The sequence below is a fragment of the Rhyacophila brunnea genome, unplaced genomic scaffold (genome assembly GCF_057557595.1).
Source record: "Rhyacophila brunnea isolate RB1 unplaced genomic scaffold, BYU_Rbru_1.0 scaffold_16, whole genome shotgun sequence".
Classification (NCBI taxonomy): domain Eukaryota; kingdom Metazoa; phylum Arthropoda; class Insecta; order Trichoptera; family Rhyacophilidae; genus Rhyacophila; species Rhyacophila brunnea.
In genome coordinates this window covers 1,218,799-1,241,911 of record NW_028232816.1, presented here as the reverse complement: position 1 = coordinate 1,241,911, position 23,113 = coordinate 1,218,799, and the positions used below count along the sequence as shown (strand labels likewise).

Here is a 23,113-nt window from a genome sequence, read left to right as displayed (position 1 = left end):
GATATAAACAAATTTTATTATGCCAAATAAATACTGAAAAAATGGTCAAATTTGTTATGATTGTTACATGAGTTTGTTTGGCATAAAATTTGCCTTATAATATTAAATACGTTTTTGCCATTACAGCGATGATTTCAAAGCCTTTGGATTGTTTTTTTTTGTAATAACCATATATATACCCAATATTATTATTAATACTAAATCAAATCGTTACTACAAACTGGCTAAAATAACAAAATCATTATTCAAATTTAACATCATCATTTTTTCTCAAGGATTCGGGTGATTTTTTAAATACTTTTTAGTGTATATCAATCGTAATTGGATATAAAATAAGATGAAATTAGAAATAAGAGTTTTTTTCCTTCATGGAAGTAAAAGTTTAGTGGACATAATTACTAAAATTACGTTAATAACCATATTTCAAAAGTAATCTAAAATTTTTAAGCAACAGCGTATGTGAAAGAAAAACGGATAAAACATGTTAAACGTACTGTTATTTTCCTCGTTTACAGGTTTAACACACATCGGAACTATTTTTCTAATCCTTCTTGAGCTCATTTTTAGTTTTTTTCACTGTTGAGAACGTATATTCAATAAGACAAATCTGACAGCTGTTTTGGTCTCGCGCTCTCCATAGAATAATGGCGGATAAGCTTCTGTGGCGTGCCGACATAACGACCAAAACAATTATGCCACAGAAAATAAATCTCTATTGTAAAATATCTATAATTATTTGAGCGATAAGGCTTTGTGGCATGATACATATCGATTTATAGAAAAAACCTACATTCAAATGTCAAAAATCGTAAAGTTGGCGCTTGAGCTCCTTTGGCACTCGGCGCCTCATTTTATTCTTTTATAATCATTGCGAATGAAATTAATAAAATCGTTGTAACGTTCTATCTGCGCGCATCTCTGAGATTCACAATAGCAACATTTCAAGCTATGAACCAACAACTTATTATTAATATTATGAAACCTAAAAAAAATACGATAAAATAATAAGTTCAAACTATTTCAATACATATTAATACCAAATTTAATATACCTTTCCCAAAAAAATTACTCAAATTCCATGTCAAAAATCTAATATAAAATTGCAACAATCGACCGCGCAAGTCCACAACCCCTGCCTACAAATAAATATTACTAAAAGCATTTTTTTATGGTGCGCCTTTCGAGTGCGTAACAAAAACTACTTGCTTCTAAGGTTACTGTCCCCAGGCCAAAATCACTTCGGCTCTGGGCAACGGGACTTTTTAAAAATCTATAGAAGACGCTCGAACATTCTGGAATCTAAACATACCCTTCTAACTTTATTTGCGTCTCGCCCCCACCCTTTAGAAACGTCAGTTAGAGACATATTTTTCAAAATTATTTAAAAATTCACCACCAAATCAGAAAGCCACAGAAGATGACTTCAGTTATGTGTCACCCGCACATGGGTGGCACTACAAGTAAAAATATGTAATGACCCGCGCTAAATTCTGTTTCTAATCACAAGTAATAATAACGATATCCTAAATAAATAACACAATGAATTATTCGTTCTAAACGGCCAAATACAAATAAACAAAAAAAATGAGTGGTCAAGATATCCATTCAACGTTAATACAACATCCATGTTAGAAAAATTATCGCATGCGGTAGAAGAGCAATTGTTGGAATTAGTGTCAGACGGATTCTTGAAAAATAAAAAGGTATATGGAGTGTACTTTAACATCATTTCGGTTGCAAATACAACATGTGTATTCAGTTTTAACACGTAGAGCAGTAGAAAATAAATGCGAGTGAAAGGATAACGAATAGTCAAAATATTACAAAGATTTTTGCCTGAGATTGGCGCTTTAATAAACTTTTTGACATTATATAATTAAATTTAATTGGGTTTCTTGACCTAGAAAAAGGGATGAAGAAACATATATTATCACATTAAACCCCTCCAATTGCATTATGCACGGTGGCCGCGCGGCTTAAGCGTTGGACTATCACGCCGTGGGCCCCAGGTATGAATCCTGGGTATGGCAAGTACACATATTGTTTTTTTAATTTGTGTGTGAGTCCGGGTACCTAATAGGTTGAGCAAGTGGCTGACATACATTTCTCGTAAAAAACAAAATCTGTTAATACAAACCTCTACTCTGTGGAGGCTCCTTTTTTTTTTTTTTTTTTTCTAGATGCCTTTATGGATACCTCGCATTTACTATCGAGGTTTCTTAAGGACTTTGGCACGCAAACTACTCTACTTGATGCTAGTCAAATGAAAATTGTGCCGGCTGAGAGAATATGCCTTATTGAAAACTGTTCTTCTACCCGCATCGGGTATTGCTAATTTGAATTCGGCCAGGGCCTATGATACCGCCTTGCAAAAACCCTGGAAAATTCTTAGTAGCGCAAGGCGGACGTGATTCTGATGAATATTTTGTCGTATTCATTGGGAACTGAGGACTGCGATTTGTAGTCGAGTTTTTTCCTGTGGTAAAAGAAATGTCGCATTGGACTAATGTTCTAAGTATATACTTATCCTATCTTATATGATTGCAGTCACTGGATCTGAAAGGCATGAATCATCTTTACATGTCACCATTTATTCTTTTTATTACATCAATACAGAAATTAAAAAGGGCATCTCTTCCGGCCTCGTTTGCCATGGTCCCCGGAAGGTCTCGAATGTCCGCATCTGCCATCTGTAATAAAAAGTTCAGGTTGTGCCGCTCCTTGCTAAAGACTTGACAATCTAGGAGTAAATGTAAGACGTCCTGGTCGCTTCCGTCGTCGCATGGACACTTTCCATCAGATGTTATTTTAAGCCGGTGCAGGTATGCTCGCATGACTCCGTGACCTGTAAGAATCTGAGTCATCTCAAAACACAGTCCCTTATGCACCCTGACGTCTTGTGCTGCTAAAATTGAAGGTAAAAACTTTCGGGTCAACTCCCCTGTCGATGAGTTTATGTATCGTGAGTTCCATTCGTTTTTCACCATATCTGAAATTGTAATTTTCGCGTAGCTCAGAGGAAATTTGTCATAAGCTATCGCAGTCTTGGGTTCAGAGGCACCATGCCGAGCCAATTTGTCAGCTCTTTCATTTCCTTCTATCCCGGTGTGTCCCTTTATCCACTTGAAGTGCACCTCGGGGTGGCGCCGTCTCAGTAGAGCGGACTCGCTGTGAATAGAAAAGACAATCGGATTAGTAGACAAGGGATTTCCAATTGCTTGGATTGAGCTTTTGGAGTCCGAATAAATACAAATACTATGGTTTTCGGTGAGCTTTCGCTGAATTGGATCTGAGCCTGCCCACTCCAGAGCGCATTGGGCATAGAGTTCGGCCTGCATTACCGTACAATAGCTAGCAAGGCGGTACTTACGAGCCGCTATCTCACCGCCATTAATGTATGCCACAAACCCTGCACCAGTACCGCCATCAATTTTGCTCCCATCCGGGAAAATCGGCATGTTATTGCATTCGTTGCTTTCCAACGTTGCAGGATAAGAAACCACTTCAGAAAATAGTCTAGCCGGATGTGGCAGCCTTCTATAGTCCACCGGTTTTTCGTATAGCCTGTCGTCAGGTAGAAAACCTGCGAGGCCCTCCTCGCCCTTCTTAGCTCTGTAAATGAGAGCGATTTGTTTTAAACGTAAATTTAGAGGCATAAGTCCTGCTAGAGCTTGCGTTGAATTGAGCGAAGCCGTTCGGTAAGCTCTGCATAAGCTCGTTGGAAGCTCGTCTTTTTTATAAACTTGCTGAAAATCGACCAGAGATTTAATGTTGACTGGCTCCGTCGCAGAGTTCTGAAAAATTAATACAGCGGGTAATAATTTATGGTTAAATTACTGTTTCAATCATCATCTCTAAATCTCACTTAAAGTTCCTTGTTCTATATTTGTCCTGTGGGTATATTCTTAACAGTTGTCACTTTAGCACGTTTCCGTTATTTCCATTGATCCAAATTAACACGGAAGGCATTCCATGCACAAATCAGTTATCGGCGGCTCTCTCCAATAGTTGGTAAAATCGTAATATAGCCAAAATTTACATTGGTAGACATGTAGGTAAAATTCAGGTATGTTCGTGCTGACAGATACACCCGAACCCAAGCGAGACCGCCAAACGCAAAAATTTTATATTGACACGTCAGACATAACATCATTATCTACAATTTTCTTAGTCATGTCATTACGATTGCGGTAAACCAATGACATTAATATGGACGAAGGATCTGGGAAAAAATAACACTCACTTATTTGTCGGGTCTGCCGAATGGCATAATCTGTTCTAACGCCATTATAATAGAGGTGATATTGCTATAAATTCCCGATGCTTTTTGTCGGTCTGCCAAATGTTTCGGTTCGAACGGGTTCGCGCAAATGAACATTGACACGAGAAACACTGTTCTAACGCCATTTCAATAAAGGTGATATTGCTATAAATTTCCGATGCGTGATATCGCATAATGGAAATTGCGTGACGTCTACCTATACATGTGCGAATATCGCTATGCGCAAATTTACTTGCTAGCTACTGTATTGAGTGAGTTGTCGATTAATAATGTCATTGGGTAAAACCAATATTTTGTTATCACTAGCTGGTACTAGCCACTAGATATTTGACAGCTCGCGGGGAACTATAAATTAAGACAGCGGCCGTGACGTACCTAATCATATTTCAAAACAGTCGGATCTTGCTCCTCGATTCTCAATACTTATGGAAAATTGACATACTGTCTCGCTCTACAAATTAACACAGTCGAGGGGCTGTTAAAAGATAGCATTTTTGACAGTTCAGACGGTTCAATTATTTAGATGATTACCCGCCAGAATACGTAAAGTAATAAATGTGATATATTTACGAGTATCACAATTAACTCTTTTTAGATGTTAAGTGATATGTTATTGTAGGCCTGCTCTACAATGGATAATTTAGTGACTTAACAACACTGAAGCAGCGAGCATCAAAATTCATTCCTCCACCTATAGACTATGTAAGATTAGCATCATACAGTATAATACAAAAATAATATAAACCATCTATGGGTTGAGCTCTCGACGACGCCTAAAGGCCGGTTCGGACTGTTCGAGCAATTTAGTCGGGTGGCGAGTGATGTAGTTACCACTAAATGATTTAGAAACTGAAAAATGTCCGAATACAGTACATTAGTAAGTGACGTGTCAAAATGAACAAAGTACTTACAATGTAACAAAGCAAAAATTAAAAGTGGACTAGGTATTTTTTTTATTCAACGAATAATTTACAAGACTTAAAAATATAACATTATTTTTCTTATTGAAATTTGTATAATTAAAAAAATAAATAAGTTAATAACTTCATAATATATTAGAAGAATTGGAGGCAGCAATTCGACGACAAATAATGAACTTGACTTAAAGACTCGCTGCTTGTTTGGTATTTAATGAGAGATGGTGGGGGTCGCTACTCGACCGAAAAAATATAACAAAATGGAACAACTCAAATAAATGATATTGCTAAATTACTCTTTTACTAAATTTGTCTGTTCATACATGTTTAGTTAGGTACTAAATTACTCGCCACTCGACTAATCCGAACCAGCCTTAAAAGCTAAGCTGGTGCTGACAGTACCTACTACCTAAATCATGTAAGTTCCCGGGGTCCTTAATTCCTCCAATCACAAATCTAATGCACGCAATTATTTATCCAACAATTATGTTTTATGACTTTTGGATAACCTTATGCTAACCATTTTAACTTTTTTTAAATACATGAAAGTAAATAAAAACGCTAATAAAATTATATTGCACTATTTATTCTTCTTTGTGTACCATTGCATATGGAAGATTGGCGAACGAAGTTCATCTAACCGTCTACTACCTTTCAATTAATTGGAATGTGTTAAAAATATTCTCACGGATATCTATAAGCTTCCAATTTTTGACAATTAACTGAGAAAAAACCAATAAAAAACAAAATAAAAGTGTTTCTTATGTCTGCAATCGATAGAACCCATATAGATTGAACTAACATATCGAAGTTATAACATTTAGCTCAGCTGCTATACTGATTTTCAAATCCCGGAAGAGAAATGCTGCTACTATTTATAATTATTCTTGGCACAAATAATATGGTATTATTTGTAATCACCCTACATTTTTATTGAGTGTGCGACATCGAGTCGTTACATGCGGGAGACTAATAAAATAAACCCTAGCACAACCCATTTTAGAATGTTTCAGCTGGATAATTTTACATAGATGGTTGTGCAAACATTGGTGTTCTCCATATTTTAAGACGGTGTCGAGCCATGGACCCTGAAGGCAAAGGAGCGGAAGGCAATTGATGTGTTTGAGATGTGGTGTTGGGCGGAATGCTTCGTATTTCTTGGACAGAGGACAAGACGAACCAGTCAATCAGCCAGAGACTGCAGATAAAGGAACGGCTCTCGATAATATGTTTGAGACGCATTCTACAGTTTTTGGAAGTATTGTCCAGACTGGTGGTTTTGGGCGACGGCGCGCTGGAGCGACCAAGTGAAGGAGATGACTGTAGACACCATTTAATCAATCCTGCGAGAAGCGGAAGATCAAAAAGGGCTAAAGGTCTTGGTCGCTTAAAGAATGGCGAAATTCAAAGGTGATTACTTCAGTCATGAGGTCACGACAAAGAAGATGGATATTTTTTTTGATTTTTTAACAATAAGATGTTTTAATATCAGGCGCGGACCGGACAACGTGGAGAGACTGGTAGTTTTGGGTGGCCTCCAGGGAAGGCGAAGCAGAGGAAGAGCGTATGCGCGCTGGAGCGACCAAATGGAAGAGCTGACTGGGAGAAGCGGAAGATCGAGAAGGATGGAAAGTCTTGGTCGCTCAAAGGATGGCGAAATTCAAATGTGGTCACGATCTTCAGTCATAAGTGCACGACCAAGAAAAGTTTTATAACTATGTAGGTACCTACCCGCAAAACAAACAAAATATTAATCCGTTCCCATTACATTATGACGTTAACAGCGATCGTTTTTAGCATTTCTCGTTATTCTTATGTACAACTATATTTCGTTTGGCTTTTAAAATTTTAATAATAAATAATTACAAGATAAAAAGATTTTTTTATATAAAACGTTTTTAAATTTTCTGTTGAATCATATAAACTTGACTTAAATAGCTTAAACGATCAAAGTAAATTGTACTTGATAGAAATAATTGATTTCCATAGTAACGCACGTATATATTAATAATTTAGTTGCTAGGACCCCAGACCCCTAGCAACCAATAATAGTGGATTGGATGACGGATTTCTTCCGAAATAAATTTTCATACAAAACAGAATTAACTGAAAATGAATTCAATTCTACTTAAAGATGGCTAAAAAAATTAAAAGAATGCATTGGCATCGTGTTCTGATATATTCTAAAAGTTTCAAATGTGTAGCTAGTAGGGTAGTTAGTTAAAAATCGACTGCAAGATTTGCACTGGATAAACAACCACCGGACAAATAAGAATACGACCTAATAAAAACGTTGTAAAATAATACTACCTGACTAGCTGGTATCCATTTTGTATACGAGCATCCGGGTTGAGGATCGACATAGTTCAATGAAGGAGTGTCTTCAAGAAACTCTTCCTTCATGCTAATTGATGAAAAATCAATCTCCGATCGCACATTTGTGATAACTGGTGCATTGCTCTGAAACAATCCATGTAATTACAATTAAATATATGATGTTACTGTACGCGATATTCTGGTCAATCGTAGACCTCTCCCATACTTTTAACAAAATTTGAGAATGTATCATTCTTTATAATATTGAACATACATAATTTGAAAACATCAAATATATGCCTACTAGAAAAACCCGACGAGACCTGAAAATACTAATTAATACCCCCGTCGCCATCACGAAACAAATTGACGTGTCCACAGCTCTACGTTCGCTCTCCGATTGCCAGCGAGTATACAATTTCGTCGCACCTATAGTTGAAAATTATTTACCGTTTCACTGAAGTACCGTCTTAACATACATAGTATTGTCGTATAACTCCCCATACTAATTTAATCAGTAAAATAAAAAGGGTTCAAAAAAACTAACCTCAAAAATGCTGCCGGCATAGTCTGCGTTCTCTTGCTTTATTTCGGTAACGGGTTCAGGGCTGTTTATGTGATTAATGGGCACTTCAAACAAATACTGCTCTTCCGTGTCAGGTTTGAAGTCTTCTGGTTCAAGTTTAATGTCCATGTTTCGTCTTTAACCTGGAAATATCTTTGGAATTACAGTGACGGATAGATATGCACCCGTATTACCATAGACTAATATACTTTTCGTAGTACCATAGACAAAAAGTATGAAGAATGTTGCAAAGTTATTATTCTAAAAATCAAATTCAATGCATCCCGCTTGTTGAATAGTAAATTGAATAGTAATCAATAATAAACTACAAAGGTAATTTGTAATAATATGTCTCATTTTATTACCCTCGTAATATAATAGTGTGCTCACTGACACGCTTAGAGATTATCGGAATTTTTTCGCCTGAGCAACACAAGAAATGTCTCACTACTTCAGTGTTGCCATCTTTTTCTATGTCAAAGTACAAAAGGGTAAAAAGTATAGTATTTCTGAAAAACTATAGTACAGGAACATTTTTCGTCTCAAATCCTTCAAAAGTATAGTATTTTTGGCATATTTGCATAACATTATAGTATTTTACATTTTTCGCTAATTCAAAATTATAGTAGTATTGTATTATAATTATAATATGGTTGGCAGCACCACACCACCTTCACATACAAGTTTAGTCATAATTATCTTTACTAGGGAGGCCTTTATCCAGCGGTGGATTGATCCTGGTTGATAATGATTTAACTAATATGTATAACACCAATTATTGTTGAATACCTTTTGAATATTTTTGGGTTATATGAGCTAATTGAATGTATATAAGTTTCATTGGTTTAAAAAATTATCATTTAACAGCCATAAAAAACATGTTACGTTATCAAATTTTGAAATAATATTCTATGGTTGATCCAGTGTTGCCATGTCTACTGAAATTTCAGTAGATCAACTGATATTTTTTTTCGAAATTCAAGAAATCTACTGATATTTGTGTTTCTCCATAATTGTAAATACACTGATGATTCTTTTAATAATAAACTTTTATGATTTACGTATGACCTTTTTTGATGTTATACACTTCTAAATTGACATAAAAAGCATTGTAAATCTACCCAAGAGCGCAATTTTACCCATTAATATCATCATTGCTTACAATTTATTAATATTATTAGTTATTATTATTCTTATTAGTTTTAAATCATATCTAATAAACCACATTTTTCAGAATCTACTGATATTTTATGAAATCTACTGATTTTTTTGTCAAAATCTACTGAAATTTTAAATTGTGACTTGGCATCACTGGGTTGATCGCATAGTCAGTGTTGCCAAATCTATCTACTGAATTTTTAAATTTTGACTTGGCAACACTGCAACCCAGTGTTCAAACTGCAATTCAAAATTTTAAATTTGAGTAGATTTTGACAAAAAATTCAGCAGATTTCATAAAATATCAGTAGATTTTGAAAAATGTGGTTTATTAGATATGATTTAAAAATAATAAGAATAACAATAACTAATAATATTAATTTACTGTAAATAATGATGATATTAATGGGTAAAATGGCGCTCTTGGGTAGAGTTACAATGCTTTTTATGTCAATTTAGAAGTGTATAACATCAAAAAGGGTCATGCGTAAATCATTTCAAGTTTATTATTAAAAGAATCATCAGTTAATTTACAATTATGGACAAACACAAATATCAGTAGATTTCTTAAATTTCGAAAAAAAATAAAAAAATTCAGTATATTGGCAACACTGCTGGGTTGATCGCATAGTCAGTGTTGCCATGTCTACTGGAATTTCATTAGATCTACTGAAATTTTTGTCAGGAAAAGAAGAAATTATGATATTTGTGATGAACAAAAGTCACTTTTTACATGATTTTTTAAAAGACACTTGTGAGATTATGTCAATATGCACGCTTTCACCAAACACAATCGTTGAATTTTATACATTTTTGTCAATCTACTGATATTTTAAAGAAACAATCAAAAAATCTACTGAACTTTGAAAATTTTAGTTGGCAACACTGGTTGATACCTTTTAAATATTTTTGGGTTATATAATGAGCTAATTAAATGTATATAAGTTTCATTGGTTCAAAAAAAAATTCATTCAACAGCCGTACAAAAAAAAAGTGACATTAAATTTTGAAATATTATTCCTTGGTAATGTTAAAACGCCAATATTTCGTGCGCCGGCGTTTCAATGAAATGATCAGTTTTAGTCGGAATTCGTATAAATGTTATTATTTATTTGAATAATTATAGTTATCTATGGGTACTTGTTATAAATGTGAGTTATTATATAGTGCTGTGCATTTTTAAATCATTATGAGACGTAAATAATATCACCTGTCGTTTTTTACATAAACAACAAATGACGGATTGTACCTTGTTTTTAAAAGTGATTTTTTGTGACTGTGTTAAGTTTTATAAAATTGTGCTCACTTCAAATTATAGTCACTCGAATGCATCTGATAAGTAAATATGTGGTGAGTCAATTGAAATACCGTAGTTTAGTTTACATAGCGTGATAAATACGCGCAGTGTCAAAAGACTTCCTTTCCGTCAGAGGTGTAGAAACTTAACTTAAACAAAGAACTTAATTCATAAAAATTTAAATAAATCAGTTCTAATATGTTTATCGGTTAATCTTATTATAAATAGTTTGTGAAAATTGATTGTATATATCGGTTAAAACGCATTTTAAATTTAAAGTCGATTTGAGTGTTGCAAACATTGTGAAAAAATAAATTCCCATATTTGTTCGACGTTCGTGCCGGAAAGCTTTAGAGAAACATCAATATTATATCGCAAGATAACTTAAATTCGGAAAACCCTTTCTTTCACACTCTATTCGACCGTTTTGAATTAAGAACATTTAATTAGTGTGTTTGACGTTTGAATCCATCGGACAAAACGAATAAGGCACACAATCGCTCGCCAAAACGGGCAAAGCTGTAGGATAATAATATATAGGAGATCATTACTTTTCACTGGCATATAACTTTTAGGCCTCTACGTGCGAGTAAGCTTGTGGGATTCATTATGCGACAATCCAAACCATTCAAGAATCCAAATGTCTTAAGCACACTCTACCTCTCATTAGTGAGTACCATTCTTAAATTAATATGGGTCGATTATCTGGTGTCCTTATGAGGCTTCCTATACCTCGGTTTAGTTAAGAACGCGTACAGAAGAAATTGTCTTTATTTTAAAACATTTTTAACTATTTTCCTTTCGATAATTCGTCAGATGATTATTTTCTGACTGCCTTTCTACAAGGCATGTGTACTTTTCATTCTCTTGAATCTCGTCGGTCTCTTCTGCTCTTGAAACATTTTTGCCTGTTATCGCGAGGAATGGTTTCCAATCCTGGTGTCCTAATTAATTTAAATTTACATGCACCTGTCAATTACCTACGTGGTCGCAGCCATAATTTATTCTGGATTGGAACCGTTTGGATTCAGGCACCATTAGCGAGGGGTGCTAGATTAGTAAACGCGCTCCCTAAAGACATAGACATTTTCAATGATGTACTTACTTTGCATTTTGTTTTCGAAACTGTATTTTTCTGTACCTACCTACTTATAAAATTGTATGTTTTTTCAAAAATTATATTTTTCTGTTTTAAATTGTACTTAACTAGGTACCTAGCTATGTTTTGATTTTTTTAATTATTGTTATTACTTTCTATATTGGCTTCTCTCTCGTGAGGGTAATGTTTGACTTATAATGTAAATCTCATGTTGTGAACGTTTTGAATTTAGATATGTTATGTCCACATTGTTTTGTATTCTTAAATAAATAAGTAAATAATCTACGTTTAATGTGTATTTTTATGTAGGTACAATAATGAAAAAGTGTAAAAAAATCATCAAGTCCTCCGAAATTAATGATTTACCTATACAGGTCAAAAAGTAGGAAGATCCTTTCATGTGACGTACCTACCTACGTCATGAAATCCGAAAAGAATATCAAACGTCAACTTTTATTTGTTTTTTTTGGTGCTGATAATTATTTGTATTGTGTATTTTCGTGTCGAGTTTATAATTTTTGCGCCGGATATAGTTTTGCAAAATATACAAAAACAGTAGATAGGTAGTTCTGCAACCAATTCAGAATTTCCAACGTGTACAAAAATAATAAATATATTGTTAATTACCTACAACTTTTGAATTTGTGACTTGTTTTCTTGTTTTGACTGTGTAGGTACCCTTCAATTCAAGTTCTGCAAATAAAAATATCAACTAGGTACCTATCGATACCCTAGTTCCAGAGTGCAACAAGTCTGAATTTGGCAGAATTGAGTTAAGTACCTATGAGAAGTATTTCAGATTACATACATGTATCAGTTCCAGAGAGCACCAAAGCATAAATGTACTGAATTAGCTCTCTAGGTTCCGTGCAATATCTCTTTGGAAAAAATATGTTAAAACTTAAAACGCTATTTTCTGACTTAGAACGGTTTTCTAGGGCCCGAAGATATATACAAACATCGCCAACAGCCAAGGAAAACTGTGTACTATTTTGAGTGATATGCTGGACAATTTTTTTTTATGATTCGGTGCATATATTTAACAAAAATAAAATAATGAATCAACCACATATTTCATATCGGAAGGCATACATTTTTACCAAATTTTTTTACTTGAATTAGGCAGGGTTATTGAGTATTTCACAAGCATAGTAAATAAATAAAATAGTAAATAATAAGAAATACTCAAATTTAATCTTTGAAACTAGCTTACTCAAAAATAAACAGAATGGACTTAGTTCACTATGCATGTGAAATACTCAAATTATAATTTAAAAACTACCAAAAACTATGTATAAATGTACATTGCAGTATTAGTCCAATGAAAACAAATACCTACGTTTGATTGACAAAATTTAGTGTGCACTAATTACGTCAGATTTTAACAGCATATCTTCACCATACACCACTGCTATTTACCCTATATGACGAAAGGTCACATGTTACTTGCCTATCATACTGCTCTTAACCACAACGATATGTTGGGGGGGTCACCAAACATCTTGGCCTGGGAACCCGCTTCAGGATGTGGGGGCCAAGGGTGTGAGTGATCGAGACTAATATGTATTATCATGCACATGATTAAGAACATTTCAGATTTTTTAGAAACATGTAAGTAGTGTAATAATAGATTATGATTATTATGTCGAAACCTTATTAAATATTGTATAATGATTAAAAAAATAGAAATAAATATTTGTTTTATTTTATAAAATTATAATTTTAGTCACACTGTTTGCTATTTCATGTTTTTAATTTTGCTATAAAAACAGCAAAGGTCCAAAAATTGTATTAAAACAGCAAATCGTCGCTTTGGGTAACAAAGTTCCACCTGAAAAAAAGGAGGGCTCAGAAGGACAAATAATTAGGGATTTCAAAAATGTAACTTTTTGTAGAAACTATATTTTAGGTTAAAGGTAATTTATTTCGAAGTATTATTGTAATCAAAATAATATATATATATATCAGAGTAATTGTATTTAAATGTTGTAATTATATTAATTTGAAATAGAAAGAATTAAACATAGAACCTTGATGCTTTCAAATGCTCTTAAAATGCAAAAGAGTTCTTAACAGAGATGACCATGTTGCAATAACTATAATAACACTTTTTTACGTCTAATCAAATATTACATAAATTTAGAACTAAATATTAGGAGAAGAAAAGTACCAATTGTCCAGCTACAGGGAAAGGACGCTTTATGTAAATAAGGCATCATCAATAATTTCATTCTAAGAGAAAGGGTTTCTAACGAAAGCAAAATAACATCGCTGATTATTTGGAATGCGTGAATTCTGAATTGATGGCAATATGCAATAGGTAGATGTTTCATCAAATTTAGCAGAAGCACCACAAAATTAACAAGAGGCTTTAGCAAAGACATGGGGCAATATAGTGTTCAGAAGAATATACCAGCAGCAATTTAACATTTACAACTCGAAGACATAACCTGGCTTTATGTAAGTGATTAGTCACATCGCACGTCTCGTTATCAAAAAGATGCAAACATTTGCTTAACATTGAATACCGTCCAAAACTATGACTTCAATTAAGCAGCAAAAAATAGTTTTTCAGTATTTTTTTATAATCAAACAATATTTATTGCAAAGAATCTTACCTTGTATATAATTGAACTGGCGATTACGTGGTAGAGCTTTATTATAATGATTTTGAAACAAAGTTTTTGTTCATTCTACTTTAAAGTAGTGTTCAAACCCATTGTCTGTTTTGTTACTTATGAATAGGTACAAAAAATAAAGTAAAATGTTCGCGTTCATCATTTCCTTCCATGCAACGTTTAAATGACAATTAATATTATCGTTGCCATATTATTTATTGGTTTCAGAAGAAATATGTTCCAAAGTTAACCGATATTACCCTTAACGCTGCACTTAGTAGGTGTAATAGTCTGCAGTGTCACTTTGGCTTGGCCTCACTCTATATGTGACAATTTTGTTTATTGGCAAAACCTTTAGGCCAGAAATGATCCAAATTGCTTGAAGACAATTTTGTCATCAATTGCTATACATTGCGCGAAAGGAAACTGATTTCAAAGTAAATTTGGTTAATAACGTAGCATTGCTAGAGCCCCTGTGTGACTCTCTACATGATTGCCAGACTATACTCATTTGGAAACGAAAAATTGTATTATAATATATAAGATATACGGGTTGTCTAATCAAAGCAGATATACAGAGGTTATCAATAAATGCATTAGACGAATGATACTAGATTTTTTTACACCTAAAGGGAACTCAAAAATAATCTGCAGATACAAAAATTTATAGGACAGTGAGAACAGCCGAAGGCATAGTTAAATAATACTAAGTATAATTTAGAAAGCGACGTATAACAAACTACTAGCTTTGAGTATTCTATAAGTCTACAACAGAATGAGTCTTTTTATGAAATTCCATGCTAACATTTTTTCTACATGAGTAGTCACATTGATCACAATAAAAAGGTTTTTTAACAGAATGAGTTCTCTTGTGTACTTTCATGTTGCCAGAGGTTATACAAGAGAAATCACACAGATCACATTTAAATGGTCTTTCCCCTGAATGGGTCATTTTGTGTAATTTCATCGTATTGGATATAATACACGAGTAATTACATTGATCACATTTAAATGGCTTTTCACCAGAATGAATCATAATGTGTTTTTTTAACGAACTTGATGATATACAAGAGTAATTACATTGTTTGCATTTATATGGCTTTTCACCAGAATGAGTCATTTTGTGTAATTTCATCCTAAAAGATGTTTGAGATGAGTAGTCACATTGGTCACATTTAAATGGTCTATTGCCAGAGTGATTCATTTGGTGTAATTTCAACCTATCAGATTGTAGACAAGAGTAATTACAGTGGTCACATTTGAAAGGCTTTTCACCAGAATGAGTCATTTTGTGCAATTTCATATTACGAGATGTTATACAAGAGAAATTACATTGGTCACATTGAAATGGCTTTTCACCAGAATGAGTCATTTTGTGCAATTTCATATTACGAGATGTTATACAAGAGAAATTACATTGGTCACATTGAAATGGCTTTTCACCAGAATGAATCATTTTATGTACTTTAATCGTACCAGATCTTTTAGAAGAATAATTACATTGTTCACATTTAAATGGTCTTTCATCAGAATGCGTCATTTTGTGTGATTTCATCGCATTGGATGTTGTACAAGAGTAATAACATTGGTCACATTTAAATGGCTTAATACCAGAATGAGTCATTTTGTGTAATTTCATTCCACTAGATGTTATAAAAGAGTATTTACATTGGTCACAATTAAATGGCTTTTCACCAGAATGAGTCGCTTTGTGTAATTTCATATTACGAGATGTTTTAGATGAGAAGTCACACTGGACACATTTAAATGGCCTTTCACCAGAATGACTCATTTTGTGTGTTTTCATATTACGAGACCTTATACAAGAGAAATTACACTGCTCACATTTAAATGGCTTTTCACCAGAATGAGTCATTTTGTGGATTTTCAAATAACCGGATGCAATACATGAATAATCACATTGATCACATTTAAATGTCTTTTCACCAGAATGGGTCATTTTGTGTTGTTTCATAACATAAGATCGGTTACATGAGTAATTACACTGGTCACATTTGAATGGCTTTTCACCAGAATGAGTCATTTTATGTTTTTTCAAAACACCAGATGTTATACAGGAGTAATTACATTGGTCACATTTAAATGGCTTTTCACCAGAATGAGTCATTTTGTGTGTTTTCATTTTACTATATGTTTTACATGAGTAGTCACATTTAGAACATTTAAATAGTTTTTGATCAGAGTATTTCATTTTGTTTAGTTTCAACGAATCAGATTGACTACTGAAGTAGTCACTCTGATTATTGGTTTTTTTATTAATTTTGTTTAGATTATTGAAATATGTTTCATATACCCCCAATTCTTTTTTTATGTCCTGATCGTCAATCTGTATTTCATCGTATGGCTCTTGTAATTCTAAGATCCTCTTTGACAATCCGAAAATAGTCGAAGATGTCATTGCAGTGGTTGCAGGTATCAACTAAAATAACGTGATTGCATTAACATTAATTCAAAACAACATATAATTATTATAAGAAAACAGTAGGTATTTCATAAATCAAACACTTTAAATACACGTAGGTTTTGACATGCAAGGATGATAATATAATGTAGAGGAAAATGGGTATGATAATAAGTTATATCATTGTATTTATTTCAACTGAATTCGAAAGAAACATAAATATATTAGGTATATCGGACGATTGTTTTTGTTCCTATCACCACATATAAGTGCTTAATATTGAGATACGTATAAGATCTAAAGTTGTTACCACTAATATGAAATTGGGCGATATATTATATTCATTTGATACCAGAAAACCTGGACTGGATTGAGGCTATAAAGAAAATGGGCCAAAGTATGTGGATAGATTTTCACCATAGGGCATCATTAGAAAAGGGGAAATGGAGTAAGTCTATTCTACCATCACCACCAGAGGTGCTCTGGTTTGTAGTCTCCTTTGACGAAGAATGAGCTTAAGTTAATACTGAGGCTAAGAATAGGGCACACAATAGGCAAAAGATTTGATGTCCTCATGGGAAGAAGCGAATCGCAACTCTGCAATGAATGTTATGTTTTAGGGGACATTGTACATATAGCACTGTAATGTCCTTAATATGAACTTCACAGAGAACAGCTGCGAATTGCGGATATCTATGAGAATGTCGACGAATTGAAGGGTGTCCTGGCGGTGGGTAAGACGGAAGAGCTAGGCAAAATTGTAAAGTTATTTAACAGAATAGGAGTGAGGACCTGATCGACGGATACATTTTTAGAAGAGAAGAGGCGATATGACAGTGAGTCGAAGTCAAAGCCTCGGTAAAATCACAAAAAAAAATATATATTCATTTGGAGGATTCCTAAAAAAAACACTAAGAACCTAATTCTAGGTACAAATAATCGTTGATGACTGACTTATGTTTTAGCAGCACACTTCTACTCCTTCCTGAGTGCAAGTCACATAAACTATATTGTTTAAAATTTATAGAATATTGTGTATCAGATTGATGTACTGGAGTGCAATTTAAATTCAACCGAGTTGAGATTCACATGTTTGCTTTAGGGTTTTGTGTCAGAATCACATTCTTCGTTAAAATGAACTTCTTGAAAATTAGTATCCGATTTAGTAATGGGGAAATCTGTTGAAGGGCTATGGGAAAAACAATGGGTATGTTTTAAAAAAAAATGGATATTTGTTGAGGCACATCCTACTATCGGTTTGAGTTAAATATAGTGGGAGAGCGGTAGTTCTCGAATAGTGTCTTTTACCATGCATGTAGTCACCAAATTGCATATTGCCAACTGGCTTGAAGGGAAAGTGCTAAATTTTGTATAAAAAGTGAAGACGGATGAAGAATATTATATCAGAACCGGTTTAACTAGCCACATGATAGAAATGAAGCAGTTTGACTTGTTTTTAATAAATATTTTACTCGGGTTCTATTGTTCTATTCTCAAATAGTGAAAGATTAACGAGATAAACAACAGTTGGATCTAGGCACGCGTTCCTTTGCCCGCACTTATATCACCATTTTACCCTGTTATGTGACCTTGTAATGATCAGTTGTTTGAAGTGCATTTATGACCACTTTCAGTTATACCTACCTTTGTAAAACATTGAAAACTTACACATAAAATTTGTAAGTATATAATACATATTACAATATATAATAGTCTCAGAGTAATATTACAAAGAGAGTGGCTATTGTCCGGCAAAATGTAGCCGTGTTTCTCGTGTATAACGCATAGTAGAATCTTAATTTTATTATTATTAACGTAGGTACTAAAAATTATTAATACTATCGAATAAAGGTACTTCATGGAATTTGAATTTAAATTTTAATGGATTTAAGTATTGTACTATTCTATTTGAGTCGTCTTTTGCGAGCCGGGTTTCGCCTTTTGGCATTTTCAGGCACTGTGTACACTCACCAAAAGGCAAATCAATATTGACAACGAACACTATTATTAATATAACAAACAAATCATGAATAGTTGAAATGTTTGAAAAAAAACCCCTATCTTACCAATAATAATACACCCGATAAGCGTATAATAGGTCGTTAAACCTAATAATAGATCGTTAATAATTATAAACAATAAAAATACTACACGCAAGAGGTGTAAAATCGTCCATCTTAGGAACAATAGTAACGTATTGGGGATTAATGGAGTTAATTAATGAGACATATCTATGATATCAGTCAGTAAACATTTAATATTTAATAATATTCTTCCATGGAACCTACTTTTTTAAGAATATTATTTTTGTTAAATAAGTATAAGAAATTCAGAAATATATATAATAAATATTAAAAAACATATATTAAGGCCCAGGCATAGTCTTATGTGTAAAACGTCAGATATTGGTACACTACATTCCTATTTGGAAACTGACCATTAGGAATCAGGTTGATATCAGGAGAAGTTTTATATAACGACGTCATGTTTGGTGCATTACCATTATATTAATCGAATATAGATTTGAAATAAATATATTATTATCTACGTGGTCGCAGCCATGATTTATTCTGGGTAGGAACCGTTTCCTCATGTCAAACCTATCAGGCACCATTAGCGAGGGGTGCAAGATTACTCAATGCGCTCTTCAGAGACGTAGACATTTTCGGAGACGTGCTATGTATTTTGTTTTCGAAATTGTATTTTTCTGTATAAAATTGTACTTATGTTTATTATTATTATTATTATATATATTATATTTTCTTCTTTTTTTGTGAGGTTAATATTTGTTATTATGTAAATGTCATGTAGTGAACGTCTTGAATTTAGATTTGTTATGTCCACAGTGTTTTGTATTATTAAATAAATAAATAAATACCTGATTGATAGCGTTGCATTCGGAATAGCAGCCGGGTTGAGGGTTATCATAATTACTTTGCCCTAAACTCTCTTGAATCATCTCATTCTCTGAGTCATCCTGCTCGAAATCAGTCTCCAATTTTACACTGGTAGGGTAGATTGAAGGGATCTAAAAAATACATTGATTAAAGACATACAAAAGCATATCAATGTCTTCATATGACTAAATTATATAGTGTGTCTGAAACGAATCCGGTGGGGGGATTCCGACCACGAAGTAAATTATTGCTAAGGTGGCCGCGCGGCATAAGCGTTGGACTACAAAGCCGTGGGTCCCAGGTTCGAATCCTGGGTCTGGCAAGTACAAAAATTGTTTTTCAATTTGTGTGTGTCCAGGGTATGGACCTAATAGGTTGAGCAAGTGGCTGACATCCATTTCTCGTAAAAAACAAAATCTGTCAATACAAACCTCCACTCTGTGGAGGCCCATATGATCCTATCAGGATCGGACATGGTCGGAAAAAGGTTTTGCAGCATGTATGCCATATGATGTTGTATTGTTGGCTCCACTACGTACTTGTTAAGTAACTATAGGGGACCAATTTAATCCTGAATATGCGCAGGTACGATTTTACTAGCGCACACTTGCTTTTTTCTCATCAACACAAGTCTCCATACCCGTTCTGCTGACGTATACCATGGTGTAAAGACCTTCAATGTTGTGGTGAGTGTCCAACTTACCTACCTTATATTCGCTTACCCTGAATCCTTGGTATTAATCTAAGCCATGGGTAGTCAACCTGGTCTCTACCGCCCACTAATGGGCGTTCCAGGTTTCATGGTGGGCGCTAGGGGTTTTAAAAACATTTTCATTATGTTTTCCTAAAATTTCCGTGACAATTTAAATTTCAGAAAATATGCTATTTGTGTTGCCCTCGCATAAGTTTAGTTCACGTTACGTAAGTGAAACTAAAGGGCGCTATATGTATGCAAACTATAAATAAAAAGATAAATTTAGCTGCAGCAAGTTGTTTTATAAAGATTTATTCTGCCAAACTTAGCGAAAGTCTGACATAAAGTATTTGTTAAGTAATTATTATTATATGCTTTAACTTGCTGTAACTCTGCTTTCTGAATTTGATAAAGAAATGGTACTCTGCGACACTTCGTACCCTTGTGGCATAGCCTCAAGGGTTTCGTCGCCGTGGTCGGCCGTCCCTCACCCTGCAGCGGTACTACAAGAGCGACCTACGTGCTGCAGGTCTGACATAGCGGGAGGCGCAAGAGTTGGCGAAGGACCGAGGGAAGTGGCGCCAACTTGTGCTTGCCCTATGCCCCAATGTTGGGACGTGACAGGGTGGAAGAAATAGAACAAGAAGAAAGGTACTCTTCCCTACTTTATAAATCACCATTACTGTGGAACCGGTGGGCGGTTAGAAAATTTTACCACAAACAGAGATACAAAAGTGGGCGGTATGTATAAAAAAGGTTGACTACCCCTGGTCTAAACCAACCGAAATAAACCCCTTCATCTCAGTACGTACATGCATTCATTGTTCAAGTTTTATAGAATATTGTGTATCTACCTGATTTACTGGTTTCCATTCCGAATATGAGCAACCGGGTTGAGGGTCCTCATGAATGCTTTGGCGTATTGTGTCTTCAACATACACCTCTTTTAAATCAACTCCCTGAAAATTAATATCAGATGTTCAGAGGTTCTGAATAATATTGATTTATTTGTTTTAGGACACAGGACCGAGAGAGTTGGAAGATGCTTGGGGAGGCCTTCATCCAGCAGTGGATTGTTCCCGGCTGTTGACGATGATTTGTTTTAGAATATTTGACACTCCGTGTTAATAATCGGTTTTTGTGTGTTTTTTTTCCGACCATGTCCGATCCTAATAGGATCAAATGGGCCTCCGCAGAGTAGAGGTTGTTTTAACAGATTTTGTTTTTTTACGAGAAACGGATGTCAGCCACTTGCTCAACCTATTAGGTCCATACCCTGACTCATACACAAATTGAAAAACAATATGTGTACTTGCCAGACCCAGGATTTTAACCTGGGACCCACAGCGTGATAGACCAATGCTTAAGCCGCGCGGCCACCGTGGGTTGTCTGTTTAGTGGTAGCTGAAATATACTGTCGGGTGTTGATTAGGTTAGGTTAAAATTCTTGAAGTCGTGGATTCTTGCCAAAATTGGTTATGAAAATTGCTGCTGTTCACGCCTGGCTTTCAGTAAACAAACGTAAACAAACCTAACATTGTACTATAATAAAAACATCATAAAACATGCAATATTGAAACATTAGAACCTTAAAGTTCAAACTTTGAAGCCAATATCGATCCAGCTGCCTCTTGCGGACGTTTTGTACCTCTTAGATACCACTGGATGACTAAATTTGTCCGACGATTGTTCCTTCGAGCTATCTATCCAACCACTGCCCACTGAAGAAGGAAGCAGATACATTACACGACTGGTCCTACTTTTCGCCCCTCCCATTGTCTATGGATGAACTGTCATTGTCTATAGAGTGCTTATACTGACGCGTCTGTCGTGTTCACTTGTCGGAGTATTCTTAGTTTCAGATTTCTTTCAGATTATTTTAACGTATCTTGGAGACCTTGGAGTTCATCTGATTTAGTGGTTATGTGTTATTTAATAATTGGAGGTGACGATCAAAGTAAGTAAACTTCTTCTGTGTATAATAATATTATCATAATACACTAGGATGTTTGTCAATGCGACAGTCGATTCTAAACGACAATAACTAATAACTTATTTATACTCTTCAGTCATTATAGTAAGTATAAATACCAAACTCTGCTTGCAAGTACGTTATCAATAAATAGTATGGCAGTGGACCACTCATTGCTTATGCAAAAAGTTATGCTCAGGCTTTAATAATCTAAAGATAGCGGTGAGCTACCTACCTAACACAACAATATTTTATGAACATCCGATTTTTTATACGATTTACAATATTTCCCACCAATCCATTGATAATGCTTATCATAAGAGAGATCGCAATTTAATCAATCACACAAATATTAGCGATTGAAAAAAAAATAAACACTAATTTAACAGGTATGTTTTTATAATAAATAAGCTCTGAAAAACTAACCTCGGCAACGAGGCCGGGATCATCGGCATACTCTTGTTTGATGCAAGTATTTGGCTCTGGGTTATTTCCCTGTACGGACACATCGAACCAATGATGTTGCTCATCCGCATCAGGTTTGAAGTCATCTGCTTCACGTTTTACGTCCATTTTATGAATTGAAATCGCTTTTTTTTACAGATTACCGTGTCACACGAACGGAATGTAACAGATCCTGAAAGACCAGAATTTGGCAGACGTGATAGTAGACAAACAATACCATAGACAAGAGATAGAACATAACTATGATTGTCACGTCATTACTTTCGATTTATTATGGAAGTGATTGGTTTCTTCTGATCCATTTTGATTAGAATTAAATACATACCTAGGTATTGTATTAAAGATAACAATTATCCAACACACTAGAATTTACTGACATTTTGTCCGTATTACAATAAGTTTGAATGTAAA

At 34.3% G+C, this 23,113-nt stretch overlaps 2 protein-coding genes across 2 annotated transcripts; both read right to left on the bottom strand.

Annotated features, from left to right (window-relative positions):
• Positions 1-2,176: 2,176 nt before the first annotated feature.
• Positions 2,177-8,275, bottom strand: LOC147074138 (uncharacterized). Its single transcript, XM_085943749.1, has 4 exons — positions 8,063-8,275; positions 7,510-7,659; positions 3,162-3,794; positions 2,177-3,097 (listed from the first exon to the last, which is right to left on the bottom strand). The coding sequence occupies exons 1-4, from the start codon at positions 8,207-8,209 to the stop codon at positions 3,035-3,037; spliced, it is 993 nt and encodes a 330-aa protein (XP_085799875.1). The 5' UTR covers positions 8,210-8,275; the 3' UTR covers positions 2,177-3,034.
• A 3,287-nt stretch (positions 8,276-11,562) lies between these two features.
• Positions 11,563-22,906, bottom strand: LOC147074137 (uncharacterized). Its single transcript, XM_085943912.1, has 5 exons — positions 22,664-22,906; positions 21,120-21,224; positions 19,553-19,702; positions 16,509-16,692; positions 11,563-11,606 (listed from the first exon to the last, which is right to left on the bottom strand). The coding sequence occupies exons 1-5, from the start codon at positions 22,808-22,810 to the stop codon at positions 11,563-11,565; spliced, it is 630 nt and encodes a 209-aa protein (XP_085800038.1). The 5' UTR covers positions 22,811-22,906.
• Positions 22,907-23,113: the final 207 nt, after the last annotated feature.

Excerpts from the sequence above, each read along its gene's own strand:
- LOC147074138 (XM_085943749.1), bottom strand. The coding sequence starts at position 8,209 with ATGGACATTAAACTTGAACCAGAAGACTTCAAACCTGACACGGAAGAG. Across the intron at positions 7,660-8,062 it reads ATGCCGGCAGCATTTTTGAG|AGCAATGCACCAGTTATCAC; the intron begins GTTAGTTTTTTT and ends GGATTGTTTCAG. Across the intron at positions 3,098-3,161 it reads TTTCTATTCACAGCGAGTCC|AAGGAAATGAAAGAGCTGAC; the intron begins GCTCTACTGAGA and ends ACACCGGGATAG.
- LOC147074137 (XM_085943912.1), bottom strand. The coding sequence starts at position 22,810 with ATGGACGTAAAACGTGAAGCAGATGACTTCAAACCTGATGCGGATGAG. Across the intron at positions 19,703-21,119 it reads AATGGAAACCAGTAAATCAG|ATCCCTTCAATCTACCCTAC; the intron begins GTAGATACACAA and ends TGTATTTTTTAG. Across the intron at positions 11,607-16,508 it reads TAAAAAAACCAATAATCAGA|GGAGCGCGTTTACTAATCTA; the intron begins GTGACTACTTCA and ends CTATGTCTTTAG.